The sequence below is a fragment of the Lolium perenne genome, chromosome 5 (genome assembly GCF_019359855.2).
Source record: "Lolium perenne isolate Kyuss_39 chromosome 5, Kyuss_2.0, whole genome shotgun sequence".
NCBI lineage: Eukaryota > Viridiplantae > Streptophyta > Magnoliopsida > Poales > Poaceae > Lolium > Lolium perenne.
Genome location: NC_067248.2, coordinates 24,683,502 through 24,697,552, shown reverse-complemented (window position 1 = coordinate 24,697,552; position 14,051 = coordinate 24,683,502). Strand labels below are relative to the sequence as shown.

Below are 14,051 nucleotides of genomic sequence, written 5' to 3'. Positions count from 1 at the left end.
CTTTCCAGTTTACTATGTACCTAGAGTTGTGTCGATGGATGGAGATAGACCAGGGTTGAAGTTTCACATGCAACTATGCGTACTTATGGGATAAATATAAAGTTAAACACATTCATGTGTAGATTATCTAATATAGATAGGATTTTTGGCAGCACATCCGGTAATACTATAAGCCCATGTGAGCCACAGGCATATCATATAATCTCTTGGTCCAACCATTATACCATAAAGCTCCGAGCTATCAACGATTATTAAGTAAAATACATACAAAAGCATTAAGAATGATGATGTTGCCGTTACTCCCATGTGGATCACTAAACGCATATTGTACTCCCCTTGTTATGACAGTGTTTCACGCGTAGACGTCGTTTACCACACATCTCACCTTGACCAGTCCTTAGGGTTTTGGGTATTTGACAAGTCCTCAGATTGAGGTAAGAGGCAATGATACAAATACAAATCTCCTATGAATCATCACACAATATTCCCATGTATTAGATGCACATCATTGCTGCGAGGCAAATCCTCAACCCGCAACCCGTGAGGACTACTCACTCATAATAACAAGACCAATGAAAGAAAATAGTGTATAATTATTTTGATCAATACCAAATATTCTTACAAGGTCGCCAATCGCTAGGAGATCCCGATTAACATCTTGGCTATGGCTATAAGATGGAGATGGGGATGATGAACAATGGTGGAGGTGAAGCGCTTGATCTTCCTCGGTGTGTTTCTAATGCAATCTATGAATGGCATCCCTCTGTGCGGCGACGTGAGTCTCGAAATATATAGTTCACTTCATGAAAGTTGCTCGGTTTGACCATGCGAAGCCGGTGCCTTATGGTACGGATGAGTGGTTGATACGTCTCAAACGTATCTATAATTTTTTATGTTCCATGCTACTTTTATGACAATACTCACATGTTTTATACACACATTACATCATTATTATGCATTTTCCGGTACTAACCTATTAACGAGATGCCAAAGCGCCAGTGCCTGTTTTCTGCTGTTTTTGGTTTCAGAAATCATACAAAGGAAATATTCTCGGAATTGGACGAAATCAACGCCCAGGGTCTTATTTTTCCACGGAGCTTCCAGAAGATCGAAGAGCATCCGAAGTGGGGTGACGAGGTGCCCAAACCACAGGGCCGCGCGGCCTGGATGGGGCCCGCACCGCCGTATGGTGTGGGGCCCTGGTGCCTCCACCGACGCTGCCCTTCCGCCTACTTAAACTCTCCGTCGCGAAAACCCTATTACCGAGAGCCACGATACGGAAATAGTTCCAGAGACGCCGCCGCCGCCAATCCCATCTCGGGTGATTTAGGAGATCGCCTCCGGCACCCTGCCGGAGAGGGGAATCATCACCCGGAGGACTCTTCATCACCATGATCGCCTCCGGACTGATGAGTGAGTAGTTCATCCTTGGACTATGGGTCCATAGCAGTAGCTAGATGGTTGTCTTCTCCTAATTGTACTATCATGTTAGATCTTGTGAGCTGCCTATCATGATCAAGATCATCTATTTGTAATGCTACATGTTGTGTTTGTTGGGATCCGATGAATATGGAATACTATGTCAAGTTGATTATCAATCTATCATATATGTGTTGTTTATGATCTTGCATGCTCTCCGTTTCTAGTAGAGGCTCTGGCCAAGTTGATACTTATGACTCCAAGAGGGAGTATTTATGCTCGATAGTGGGTTCATGCCTCCATTGAATCTGGGACAGTGACAGAAAGTTCTAAGGTTGTGGATGTGCTGTTGCCACTAGGGATAAAACATCGATGCTTTGTCTAAGGATATTTGTGTTGATTACATTACGCGCCATACTTAATGCAATTGTCTGTTGTTTACAACTTAGTACTGGAAGGGGTGCGGATGCTAACCCGAAGGTGGACTTTTTAGGCATAGATGCATGCTGGATAGCGGTCTATGTACTTTGTCGTAATGCCCTAAGTAAATCTCATAGTAGTCATCATGATATGTATGTGCATTGTTATGCCCTCTCTATTTGTCAATTGCCCAACTGTAATTTGTTCACCCAACATGCTATTTCTTATTGGAGAGACACCACTAGTGAACTGTGGACCCCGGTCCATTCTTTTACATCTGAATACAATCTACTGCAATAATTGTTCTTTACTGTTCTTCGCAAACAAACATCATGTTCCACACCATACATTTAATCGTTTGTTTACAGCAAGCCGGTGAGATTGACAACCTCACTGTTAAGTTGGGGCAAAGTATTTTGATTGTGTTGTGCAGGTTCCACGTTGGCGCCGGAATCACTGGTGTTGCGCCGCACTACACTCCTCCGCCAACAACCTTCACGTGGCCCTTGACTCCTACTGGTTCGATAACCTTGGTTTATTACTGAGGGAAAACTTGTTGCTGTACGCATCACACCTTCCTCTTGGGGTTCCCAAAGGACGTGTGCTTCACGCGTATCAGTGGTACGGGCGAGCCCCACCGTGGTACCACCACTGCTTGTTAACAACATTGGGTAACCATAGTTCACTTGTGAGTATTGGCAACTCATTGTTCTTCGCTTTTTGCTCCTGATTTCGCCATAAAAACATGATTTCCTATATCACACAATTTAAACTAAGTATTTACACATATTTGCAATAATTAGTCATTAATATCAAGGCTGGAGAGATATTTTATCAATTACTTGACTTAATATATGATTTAAACGCGGATAAAGATAGTTGTTTTCGCAACCATAAACATCCCCAAGCTTAAAACTTGATTGTCCTCGAGCAAGAAACCAAAAATCATAAGAAACTCATTGTTTAAAATGAGACAACAATAAAGCAATTTCACTTACAATTGGTAGTCTCATGCCTCCATCACTACTTTCATTCGAAATCTTAGCATAGATAGAGTAAGCGCAAGAACATCTTACAAGCGTCAAGACAACAAAAATAAAGATTTTATGAGCATAAATAACTATACATGAGGCAAATATTCTAATTCCTCTTGTAAACTCTCAGCTTGCCAAGGAACAATTGAAATTTTCATATTAGCATATTAAGTGTGAGAGATCGTGTCGAAACAAGGCATAACAATGCAATATCTCATTGACACCCACATCAACAAATCATGGCTATTAAATAATTATTTTTATTCTTTTTCTTTTCAAGAACTTCAACTCAGTACTAACGAGACCATGCCAAAAATTAGTAAATTTGATTGGATTGAACGCACTTGGACAAAAACAATTGTATAACCACACCTCATTTATGAAAAGCATTGTTTCACTTTTTGTTTGAAACGCAAACCTTTAGAATGCCATACTTTTTTAACACTATATCATTGCTGCTATGAATGTTATTCAACTCAATAGCTGAAATCCAAGAGTTTTTTCTATGAGGACCGTTCGTAGGCTAGAGGAGTTGTGGCAAACCAGGAGTGCAAAAAGAGAGATTTGGAGAATGCATAAAGCAGTATTATTCTTTTATTGAAAGGTAAAATTTTGGCATGCTCTCAATCACAACTAAACATTCATTCCATCGAACAAAGTCCTTTCAAAAGTAACATCAAGTCTATCATCGTATCTACGATATTGAGTATCTACAAGTTTAAAATCTTAAGACAATTAATGAACAAACAAGTCATAATTGTAGACTTTTTCTTGTTATATTTGTTTGGAAATATTATTTTCATGGCAAGACACGGTTAACTACAAGAACTAAAGTAAAAGCTTACACAACTAATTAACTTTACAAATAAAAAGGTTTACCTAACTCCCTTGGTTTACTCCCACTAGCACATCATTTCACAAATACTACTAAACTAGCATAATCATTTCAAACTTTCAAAGTGGGAGAAACAAGACATACCTCTTGCAAGTGACTTCACAATTATCTTCCGTATGATGTGTTCCTTCAAAACTCAGAGTAGATCACTCTCATTAGTAATATTAAAGCAAAGAGGAAAATGGCAATCCACTTCTCATGAACAAAGATAAAAGGGAAAATATTTTTGTATGTTTGATAATTGGGCTTAAAGAAAATAAAGGATTGACGAACAAGTAAGGTAAATAATATAAACGAAAAGATAAACAAATAACAAATGAAAAGGATAAGTGTTGGAACAAGTCCAACACGATTGTTTCAAAACAAATGCTTAGGGAACATATACCCAAGCTTAGGATTTTGCAAGAATTTTTGATGCTTATTGTTGTGGCAGAGGAAAGCCATCAAAGTTTCATTGGCCACTCCAATGGCTGAATTGCGACATGAGGTTTGCGGTGGAATCTCGAAAGTTGATGGCGAGATTGCTCATGTTATGGATGTTGCCATCAAGCGCATACGTGTCCTCATACATGGTGTAGGGGTTTGGCGGTCGTTGCTCGTGTTCCGGTCCTGCCAGTTCTTCTTCTTCTACTACTTCTTATTATTCTTCTTCTACTACTTCTTCTACTACTTCTTCTTCTTCTTCTTCTTCTTCTTCTTCTTCTTCTTCTTCTTCTTCTTCTTCTTCTTCTTCTTCTTCTTCTTCTTCTTCTTCTTCTTCTTCTTCTTCTTCTTCTTCTTCTTCTTCTTCTTCTTCTTCTTCTTCTTCTTCTTCTTCTTCTTCTTCTTCTTCTTCTTCTTCTTCTTCTTCTTCTTCTTCTTCTTCTTCTTCTTCTTCTTCTTCTTCTTCTTCTTCTTCTTCTTCTTCTTCTTCTTCTTCTTCTTCTTCTTCTTCTTCTTCTTCTTCTTCTTCTTCTTCTTCTTCTTCTTCTTCTTCTTCTTCTTCTTCTTCTTCTTCTTCTTCTTCTTCTTCTTCTTCTTCTTCTTCTTCTTCTTCTTCTTCTTCTTCTTCTTCTTCTTCTTCTTCTTCTTCTTCTTCTTCTTCTTCTTCTTCTTCTTCTTCTTCTTCTTCTTCTTCTTCTTCTTCTTCTTCTTCTTCTTCTTCTTCTTCTTCTTCTTCTTCTTCTTCTTCTTCTTCTTCTTCTTCTTCTTCTTCTTCTTCTTCTTCTTCTTCTTCTTCTTCTTCTTCTTCTTCTTCTTCTTCTTCTTCTTCTTCTTCTTCTTCTTCTTCTTCTTCTTCTTCTTCTTCTTCTTCTTCTTCTTCTTCTTCTTCTTCTTCTTCTTCTTCTTCTTCTTCTTCTTCTTCTTCTTCTTCTTCTTCTTCTTCTTCTTCTTCTTCTTCTTCTTCTTCTTCTTCTTCTTCTTCTTCTTCTTCTTCTTCTTCTTCTTCTTCTTCTTCTTCTTCTTCTTCTTCTTCTTCTTCTTCTTCTTCTTCTTCTTCTTCTTCTTCTTCTTCTTCTTCTTCTTCTTCTTCTTCTTCTTCTTCTTCTTCTTCTTCTTCTTCTTCTTCTTCTTCTTCTTCTTCTTCTTCTTCTTCTTCTTCTTCTTCTTCTTCTTCTTCTTCTTCTTCTTCTTCTTCTTCTTCTTCTTCTTCTTCTTCTTCTTCTTCTTCTTCTTCTTCTTCTTCTTCTTCTTCTTCTTCTTCTTCTTCTTCTTCTTCTTCTTCTTCTTCTTCTTCTTCTTCTTCTTCTTCTTCTTCTTCTTCTTCTTCTTCTTCTTCTTCTTCTTCTTCTTCTTCTTCTTCTTCTTCTTCTTCTTCTTCTTCTTCTTCTTCTTCTTCTTCTTCTTCTTCTTCTTCTTCTTCTTCTTCTTCTTCTTCTTCTTCTTCTTCTTCTTCTTCTTCTTCTTCTTCTTCTTCTTCTTCTTCTTCTTCTTCTTCTTCTTCTTCTTCTTCTTCTTCTTCTTCTTCTTCTTCTTCTTCTTCTTCTTCTTCTTCTTCTTCTTCTTCTTCTTCTTCTTCTTCTTCTTCTTCTTCTTCTTCTTCTTCTTCTTCTTCTTCTTCTTCTTCTTCTTCTTCTTCTTCTTCTTCTTCTTCTTCTTCTTCTTCTTCTTCTTCTTCTTCTTCTTCTTCTTCTTCTTCTTCTTCTTCTTCTTCTTCTTCTTCTTCTTCTTCTTCTTCTTCTTCTTCTTCTTCTTCTTCTTCTTCTTCTTCTTCTTCTTCTTCTTCTTCTTCTTCTTCTTCTTCTTCTTCTTCTTCTTCTTCTTCTTCTTCTTCTTCTTCTTCTTCTTCTTCTTCTTCTTCTTCTTCTTCTTCTTCTTCTTCTTCTTCTTCTTCTTCTTCTTCTTCTTCTTCTTCTTCTTCTTCTTCTTCTTCTTCTTCTTCTTCTTCTTCTTCTTCTTCTTCTTCTTCTTCTTCTTCTTCTTCTTCTTCTTCTTCTTCTTCTTCTTCTTCTTCTTCTTCTTCTTCTTCTTCTTCTTCTTCTTCTTCTTCTTCTTCTTCTTCTTCTTCTTCTTCTTCTTCTTCTTCTTCTTCTTCTTCTTCTTCTTCTTCTTCTTCTTCTTCTTCTTCTTCTTCTTCTTCTTCTTCTTCTTCTTCTTCTTCTTCTTCTTCTTCTTCTTCTTCTTCTTCTTCTTCTTCTTCTTCTTCTTCTTCTTCTTCTTCTTCTTCTTCTTCTTCTTCTTCTTCTTCTTCTTCTTCTTCTTCTTCTTCTTCTTCTTCTTCTTCTTCTTCTTCTTCTTCTTCTTCTTCTTCTTCTTCTTCTTCTTCTTCTTCTTCTTCTTCTTCTTCTTCTTCTTCTTCTTCTTCTTCTTCTTCTTAAGTTGTGCATCATAATGCAAACGCCCTCGATAGGTATTAGACTGTTAGGCAAAGGAGCAACGATCAAGTGATCGGCTCCAGGTAGGACAAAAAATTGGTTATCAAAACAAAGTATATATAAAAGAAAACATTACCTAACATTGTCAAAAAGTACATCAATGGATTGTGTAATAAAACATCCCTAATAAACGTAAGTGAAAATAATTTAGAAGAACAAAAAAAAAGGAGAAACTAAGGACACAAAATAAATACAAAAATAATAAAACAGAACTAAATAGTAAAAGTAAAATAAAAAGAAAAGTAAATGAACGAGACACCCAAAAACAGGTTAAACAAATAAACACGAATTGTAATTTCTCAGACAAAAACCATGTAGATAAAAACAGGAAGGTAAACAAATAAAAAATCTGGGTAACAATATGTTATCACTAGAGACCTAAGTGGTAAATGTGTTTGAACTGGTGGCGGTTAGGTGTTGGTACATCTGGTGGCAACACAGGGAATTAGTGAAAGGTGAGAATGCCAGTCCTCCAAAAAGTTCTGCTTTTGCTATAAACGCCTTGGCAGCAAATTTTGGTGTTGTGAAACATACTACTATTGAGAGAGAGATAAAATGGTCAAAACCGCCAAGGGGTCATCAAAGGTTAAATGTAGATGCTTCTTACCATGCCGATATTGTTTTGCGAAATGACAAGGGTGAGGCCATAGCGGGTAAAATTTGTTTGCTGAATAATCCCATGTGTTCGGCATCAGCTGAAGCAATGGCGCTGTTAAGAGGGTTACAGTTTCTTGAACAAATTGGGTGTTCTTCGGCGTATATTGAATCGGATTCTATGGAGTTAATTCAACCATGCAATGGAGATACTGAAGTGTTTAGTCCCTATACGGCAGTGCTAGCTGATTGCTTTCAAATAGCCAGCAGGATGCTCTTGGTGGTCTTCCAACATTGTCATCGGGAAGCAAATATGGTGGCTCATAATTTAGCGAAGCATGGGTATGAGAGTAGTACTAGTTTAGTTTGGGATGATAGGCCTCCTGATTTTATTAGAGCTGATGTTATTCGTGATGTAACTCTGTTGGAGGTTGTACCGAATACTTGATCTTATAACAGCAAGTTTCATACGCATTCTTTTCCTTACCAGGGTACCGAAGGGGACTGGAAGGTTTTTAATGAGGCGGCTTGCTTGCTTAATATATTGATGTTTATTTCAAAAAAAAAGTGGTAAATGTGTTCGCCAGTCTACCAAAACAAATACAAGGTAAATTGTTCTAGAAAAAATATTAATTCAGACTTTGTCAATTTATAACAAGAGTGATGGTTAATTCATTCTTTTTATATCAAAAATTTATATAGATTTTTTGTAAGTTATTGGATCATAGGTAGGTAAGTTTTTGTAATAATTAGATGGTTAATATGAATATTTGAATATCAAGTTTAAACGATATGTGATTTTGGTATCATAGATAGGTAAGAGATGGTTACATGGTGTCCACTTATTTCCATGTTCATCAGTTTGATCAACAAGGCATGTCTTATGTGTCAAAAAAAAGTTCTATCATTGAAGTCAGGCATAATACATATAAATTTTCAGGAGTGTAATTTTTTATGCTATTTCTCAAAGTTCAATAAATAGAACACCATGAAATTGATGAAGGAGGAACTAATCAAAATAAACTCACCTTAGTATTTGTGTGTTTCTCTCTACAAAGGTAGATCAACTCCTTGCCCGATTACCATCGGGCAAAAGGCCATGGATTACTAACACATACTTTTGCTGAATTATTTGGATAATCTTTCTTTGGGACAAGAATCATCTAGATCAGTCATGTCCCACACATTCAAAAAAAAAACCACAGGAACAAATACAAACAAGATGAACAAGCTGATGCAATGATTTCCGTGACAGGAACACAATCTATACATTCATCCTTAGATCCCTTTTTTACTACCATAGTATTGCGGATCACAATCGATGCAAAGAAAATGAATGCATTTCCATACTATAATAATAAAGGGTAAGTCTGGATCATGTCACATGACTTATTCCATTTCTACTCTATGTTACGGAGGGGGATGTTCTCCGTATCTTTTAGCCCTCACTAGATGACAACTTGCTTACTTTTCACTTCTTAATTCCTGACTGACTTGATAGTGCACCGACCCAAGCATAACTTGTCTCATGGAGGGGAGGCGAGGCAGATTGACGTTGCCGGCGCGTTTGATAGAGCGGAGGGCAAACATATCCATCCAGTCGACGGTGATGTGGCCACCGTGGTCTTCGAACCTTTGTGGCGCTGCTGCTCCGCCTTGAGCAGCAGATGAAGGCGTGCGCGACGCTCACCGCAAAATGGATCGTGTCAACGGAACATGCTGTGCATGCACGCGATCTGCCTCCGCAGCTCGTTGCTCGACATCCCCATGATGTCCCGCCGCAGCGCGTCGTCCGACATCCACGTGGTGTCCGGCCCCAGCACGTCGACCCACATCCTCGAGAAGTCCGCGTCTTCATCCCTCGTCACATTAGTAGCTTTGGTCACCGCCGGGTGTGGGGAGGCAAAGCAGACGTCATCGCCACGGTCGGCGGTGAACAAGCGGGCGAACACATTCTCATTCTCTTCCTCACAGGCCGGGGGAGGGGAGGCTCCATGGTCAGAGGGGGAGGGCCCGGATATAGCTACCAATTCGATACATATGCGGGCCAGCAGGAAATGACCTTCCTCTTCCTCGATCCTAGGGGAGAGGAGACACCGCGGGGGAGCTCTTCCAAATCGATGGTGACATGGCCCATCATCAACGTTGCGGTCTGCACACGTTAAGGGTTGAAAATAAAAGAGGGTCCTATTGAGAAAGAAATAATTCAAAATAGAAAGAAGTTCTTTTTTAATTCAATTGTTTATTTGTCTCTTATTCCAAAAATCATCTGAAAATCGAATTCCCATGATTAATGGGATCTATTGACTCTCAGAATAGTAATAGTAAGAGATACTAGTCTGAATAGTGTGCTCCAACAATTCAGGCGCTGTGATTGTCGCAAGAATCTGCAGCCCATTTGTAATAATCCGGTACCGTGGAAACCGTGAAAAACTAACCATATTCAGTTTCATTAGAACAGTATATCAGATTTTGCTGGTGCAGGATGCAGAGGATAAGCAAAGCGAGTAATTCTCTAATGCCGCCTTGCTGTGTTCAATGTGTTCATATCTCCATGGCATGTATGATGTATCACACGCACAAAAACAGGGCAAGGAAAAAGCAGCAGGTCAACTAAACCCAAAAACAGAGTCTACATCTTTCAATTATAATCCACACATTACCCGGGATTAAAAATAACTCCACAATTACTACAGCCATGAATAAACTCCTAAATTAACCATCTGTGTTCTATGCATACTTTTAGAGCTGTAAACTTTTAAATTGCACCATCACAACTACGTTTCTAATAAAAACTAACAGAAAAACTATATCGAAGCCCCATCATAATGCATAATGCGAGACAATATATCAACCACGACGTCGTCTGAACATGCAGAAGCACCCAGGGTTCTTCCCTTCCGCGATCCCTTCCGGGGTCATGCCTCCGCCATTGCTTGTGTCCAGATCCTCTAGGAGCTGCACCACCTCCTTCATGTCGGGACGCTTCTCAGGGTCAGCATCCCAGCACCTCTTCATGATCTTCGCCATTGGGGCGGGGCAGCAGGGTGGGATCGTAGGTCGCAGTTTCTGCACAACAGAGTAAAGAATGAATATTGTTAGCAAAAAATGCTATTGCATGTGCTAGTTCAACTTGTTTGCGCATGGAAAAACAAATCGCTGCTAACAATGAGAGTAAATCCACCGGCCAAAAACAAACCTTATGAACAATTGCAGAGGAGGTCTCTGCAAAACTGAGGTCCGGGTAGTACGGCATGTCACAGCAGTAGATCGCCCATAGACATATCCCAAAACTGTAAACATCACACTTTCTATTGTATGGCTTATCTTCAAGGACCTACAGAAGAAGCACAATAAACAGTTATGTAAGAAATTCAAGAGTGTAGTAGAGAAACAATATCATAGATTGGTCATCGGCGCTAAGTAGTACCTCTGGGGCCATATAACCCAGTGTGCCTGTGTGGCCTGTCATTTCCGCTGGATCCTTAGCCTCTATACGGGCAACACCAAAGTCGGCGATCTTTAGGGTTCGTTTGGAATCAAGCAACATATTTTCAGCTTTGACATCCCGATGCACGATATCTTTTGAATGTAGATAGCTCAGTCTGCAAAATATATGTATGAGATTGCTGGTTATCCATGGATTCAGATTTGGAAAATGCATAATAGTTGAAATTGAGTCAACTTGCTTACCCCTTGGCTAAATCCAATGCAAGATCAACCACAACTCTGTATTCCAGTTTTTCCTCCCTGTGCGCATATAGGTATTGCCTAAGTGTACCTCCGTCGATATACTCGACAACCACACAACATGCTCTATCTGGAAAATCAGTGTATGCAGCGATATCCTCATTCTCAGCTGGAATGTTAAGGTCAGTGGTACCCATTGATGCACCAATGAACTGCAAGAAAGAAACACAAAGCACTTTCATATATAATGCAATAGGAAGAATGGCCCTACATAAGACCGTGCACTCATAGTGTGGATAACTTGGAGCAAAAATATTTACCTTTGTAACGTTCCTGTGGTTGAGATCCTTCCAAACTACAACCTCCTTCCTCAAGGCCTTGCGCCGAGCAGCGACTTCATCTTCTGTTATAAAACCATCCTCGCCCCAGTCTAACAGTTTAGCTACAAAAAAGAAGCAAAACAATTTAGCTACTTTTTGAAGATTAGGGGCTCATGCATAAAAACAAAGTACACAACTAAGTCCTTCTAAGTTCAACCACAAGAACTTCTGTCCGTTTAACCGGATGTTCTTAAGGACAGTCATTTATCTAAGGACAAGACTTCAACGACAGTATATGTGCTTGGAACATCTACAAGTTTTTTTTGAGGGAACATCTACAAGTTAAACATCTAATAATGTCTTATGTAACAAGTCCAGTATATATATATAGACTATAGAGTAGAAAACCCAAGTAGATCAGCAAGATATCACTCATGCATCCGAGAAATTGAAGCAGAAAAAGTAAATCCTAAAATTTATACCTAGTGCAACTTTGGCAAGAATTGCTGTTTCTTGACAAGTGGCAGAGTTAACTAAAGAAGATCAAGGTATCCAACTATCCATAGCCCATCAGCAATGAATTTTATGTAATGACGACAAACGGAGCAAGCTAGAATCTGGTGAAGGGAAATACGAAGAAAGTGTGATCTAAATCACAGATTGTTCATAGAAACGAAATATGAACATGCATGCAGCAAGCGATCGGTGGTAATCTACACTAATTGCATCGTGCTAATTACATAAATAAACATGCGGGAAGCATCCAATTAGCAGATACTGGACTTGTTCACGAGATTAAACTTAAGGGCAAACGCAAACAGAACAACGATCCGGTGTCACTTTTATATTTATATTTTGTTAAAATACGAGTAATTAGACTAGCATAGTATATAGGATGGTTGGACCTAGAAGAAAAATAGAAGATAGATCATTAACATGGAACCCTAGATCCCTACACCACCATGGTAGATCTAAACGACCGCAGAACCCTAAACCCTTGGGCGACCTCTGTATCGTGAGTTTGTGCATGCATACACAGTTACACACACGCCAAAGATCAAAGAACAATCAACTCAAGGAGAGCATCGATCGATGAATAAAAATCGCGATACATACCTAGGACGATTTTGCCATCGTAGGTGGCGCGATACACGGAGCCGAAGGTCCCTGGTGATATCAACTCGTGAACCTCCAGCTTGGCGAGGTCGATCTCCCAAGGCTCCATCTCTTCGTCGCCCCTGTCTCGCTGCTTCTCCGTGGCAAGAAGCTTGGCCATGGTTTTCTTGTCCACCTCGACGTCAAGGCTGTCGAGATCGAACATGTCGGCCCTCAAGTACTCACCGCCGAGGAAGCCGGAGTGCTGCATGTTCCTCCCCGTGGCCGCCGCCGCCGCGTCGCCGCCATCGAGTACCCCCGAGAGGTTGTTCGACGCCATCGCAACCGACCAAACTAATTTCCGCCGGCAACACGAGTATGGAGCGTACGTATTAGGTATCTCTCGTCCCAGCGGCTTTCCCTGCCGATATTTATATTAGGTTCCAAAGCTGTAGAAGTTTGACAAGCGCACGATCGGGAGAAGACGCGCATCGACTCGGATTTTAACTCTGACTACGTTATCTTAATCGACCCGGGCAATACTAACCTAACTTAAACCGACTTGTACACGTATGTACACATGTACGTCTCCTACTTGCACGGCAACACTTTTTTTTGTAAAGATTGCACGGCAACACTTCTCGTCTTATCTATCTACATCCTATAATGAGAAAATAAAACGTTGGCACGCTAAACAGTCACTACCAGAATCGGGCTCGTTGCTGAGTTCTAACCAGTTTATCGAGTCACTTGGCACAGAGATGACATTACCGACCGTCGTCGAAAAACATTTGGCTTTAAATACAGTAGTCAGCATATTCACGGACATATATACACTTGACACATGTCATTGCTAAGGGCATCTCTAGGGGCCGGCCTAAAACGGCGATCCATTTGGTCCATTTATGTCCGTTTGGGTCGGCCCATGAACAGAATTTGGGAGGTGATCCGTTTTCGTCCAGAGGTGCATCCAGCGGCCCAACGCATGTTGCCCTCCCCGCCCGTTGTCAACAATGACGCTCTGCCTCTAATGGCGATGGGACGTTAATGGCGACGAGACATCGCGAAACACGTCGCTGGCTTCACGCGCGCCGTAGATGATTCCCGCCTTCGGTGGCTCTTGTTTCCCGCTCGCACGCCGTCGATGTTTCCCGCCAAGGACGGAAAACATCGCGCGCCGTAGATATTTCCCGCCAAGGCCGAAAAACAATTGGTTCAGTCGAGTACTTGTAAGCTGAACGGAGTTCTCTCTCATATTGTTATGTTTACCTGGAATGCCATAAGTCTGCTCTCAAGGAACAACTCGAATCACTGCTGACGCGGTACTTGCTTTCGCACGGGGAGTTGGAGATTTAGGATTACAGACCGCTCATAGCGATTTTCTTTTACTTTTTTGGCTGGGTGGGCAAGAAAAGGATGCCTTGATCTTTATTTGTCTCGAACCCCATACCCCTATAATAATTGTAGAGTCAGGGGTGGCTCCAAAGCGAAATTAACCGATGGTAGTTGGTCGAAGCTCCAGTGGGTAGCCACTCCCCTTCCTTCTTTCACATCCACCCGCGAATAATTTTAGAGTTATTTTCATCACTGTTTAGATCGCAGACTTGACCGTTGCGGGCAGACGCATCCCTAGAAAACTCTAATTGTGTTCCGAGTATAAAGTTGGTCGTTGGTAACAAGAACGTAAATTCTGGCATGCCGAATAATCTGACGTTTTTGCACCTCGTTA

The 14,051-nt window shown here is 40.4% G+C and overlaps 1 protein-coding gene across 1 annotated transcript; it reads right to left on the bottom strand.

Moving 5' to 3' along the window:
• Window positions 1-9,825: 9,825 nt before the first annotated feature.
• On the bottom strand, window positions 9,826-12,596 carry LOC127304520 (serine/threonine-protein kinase 54-like). Its single transcript, XM_051335174.2, has 6 exons — window positions 12,344-12,596; window positions 11,228-11,349; window positions 10,911-11,119; window positions 10,648-10,822; window positions 10,417-10,554; window positions 9,826-10,286 (listed from the first exon to the last, which is right to left on the bottom strand). Exons 1-6 carry the CDS (start codon window positions 12,591-12,593, stop codon window positions 10,068-10,070), a joined length of 1,113 nt encoding a protein of 370 aa, XP_051191134.2. The 5' UTR covers window positions 12,594-12,596; the 3' UTR covers window positions 9,826-10,067.
• Between the last annotated feature and the right edge of the window lie 1,455 nt (window positions 12,597-14,051).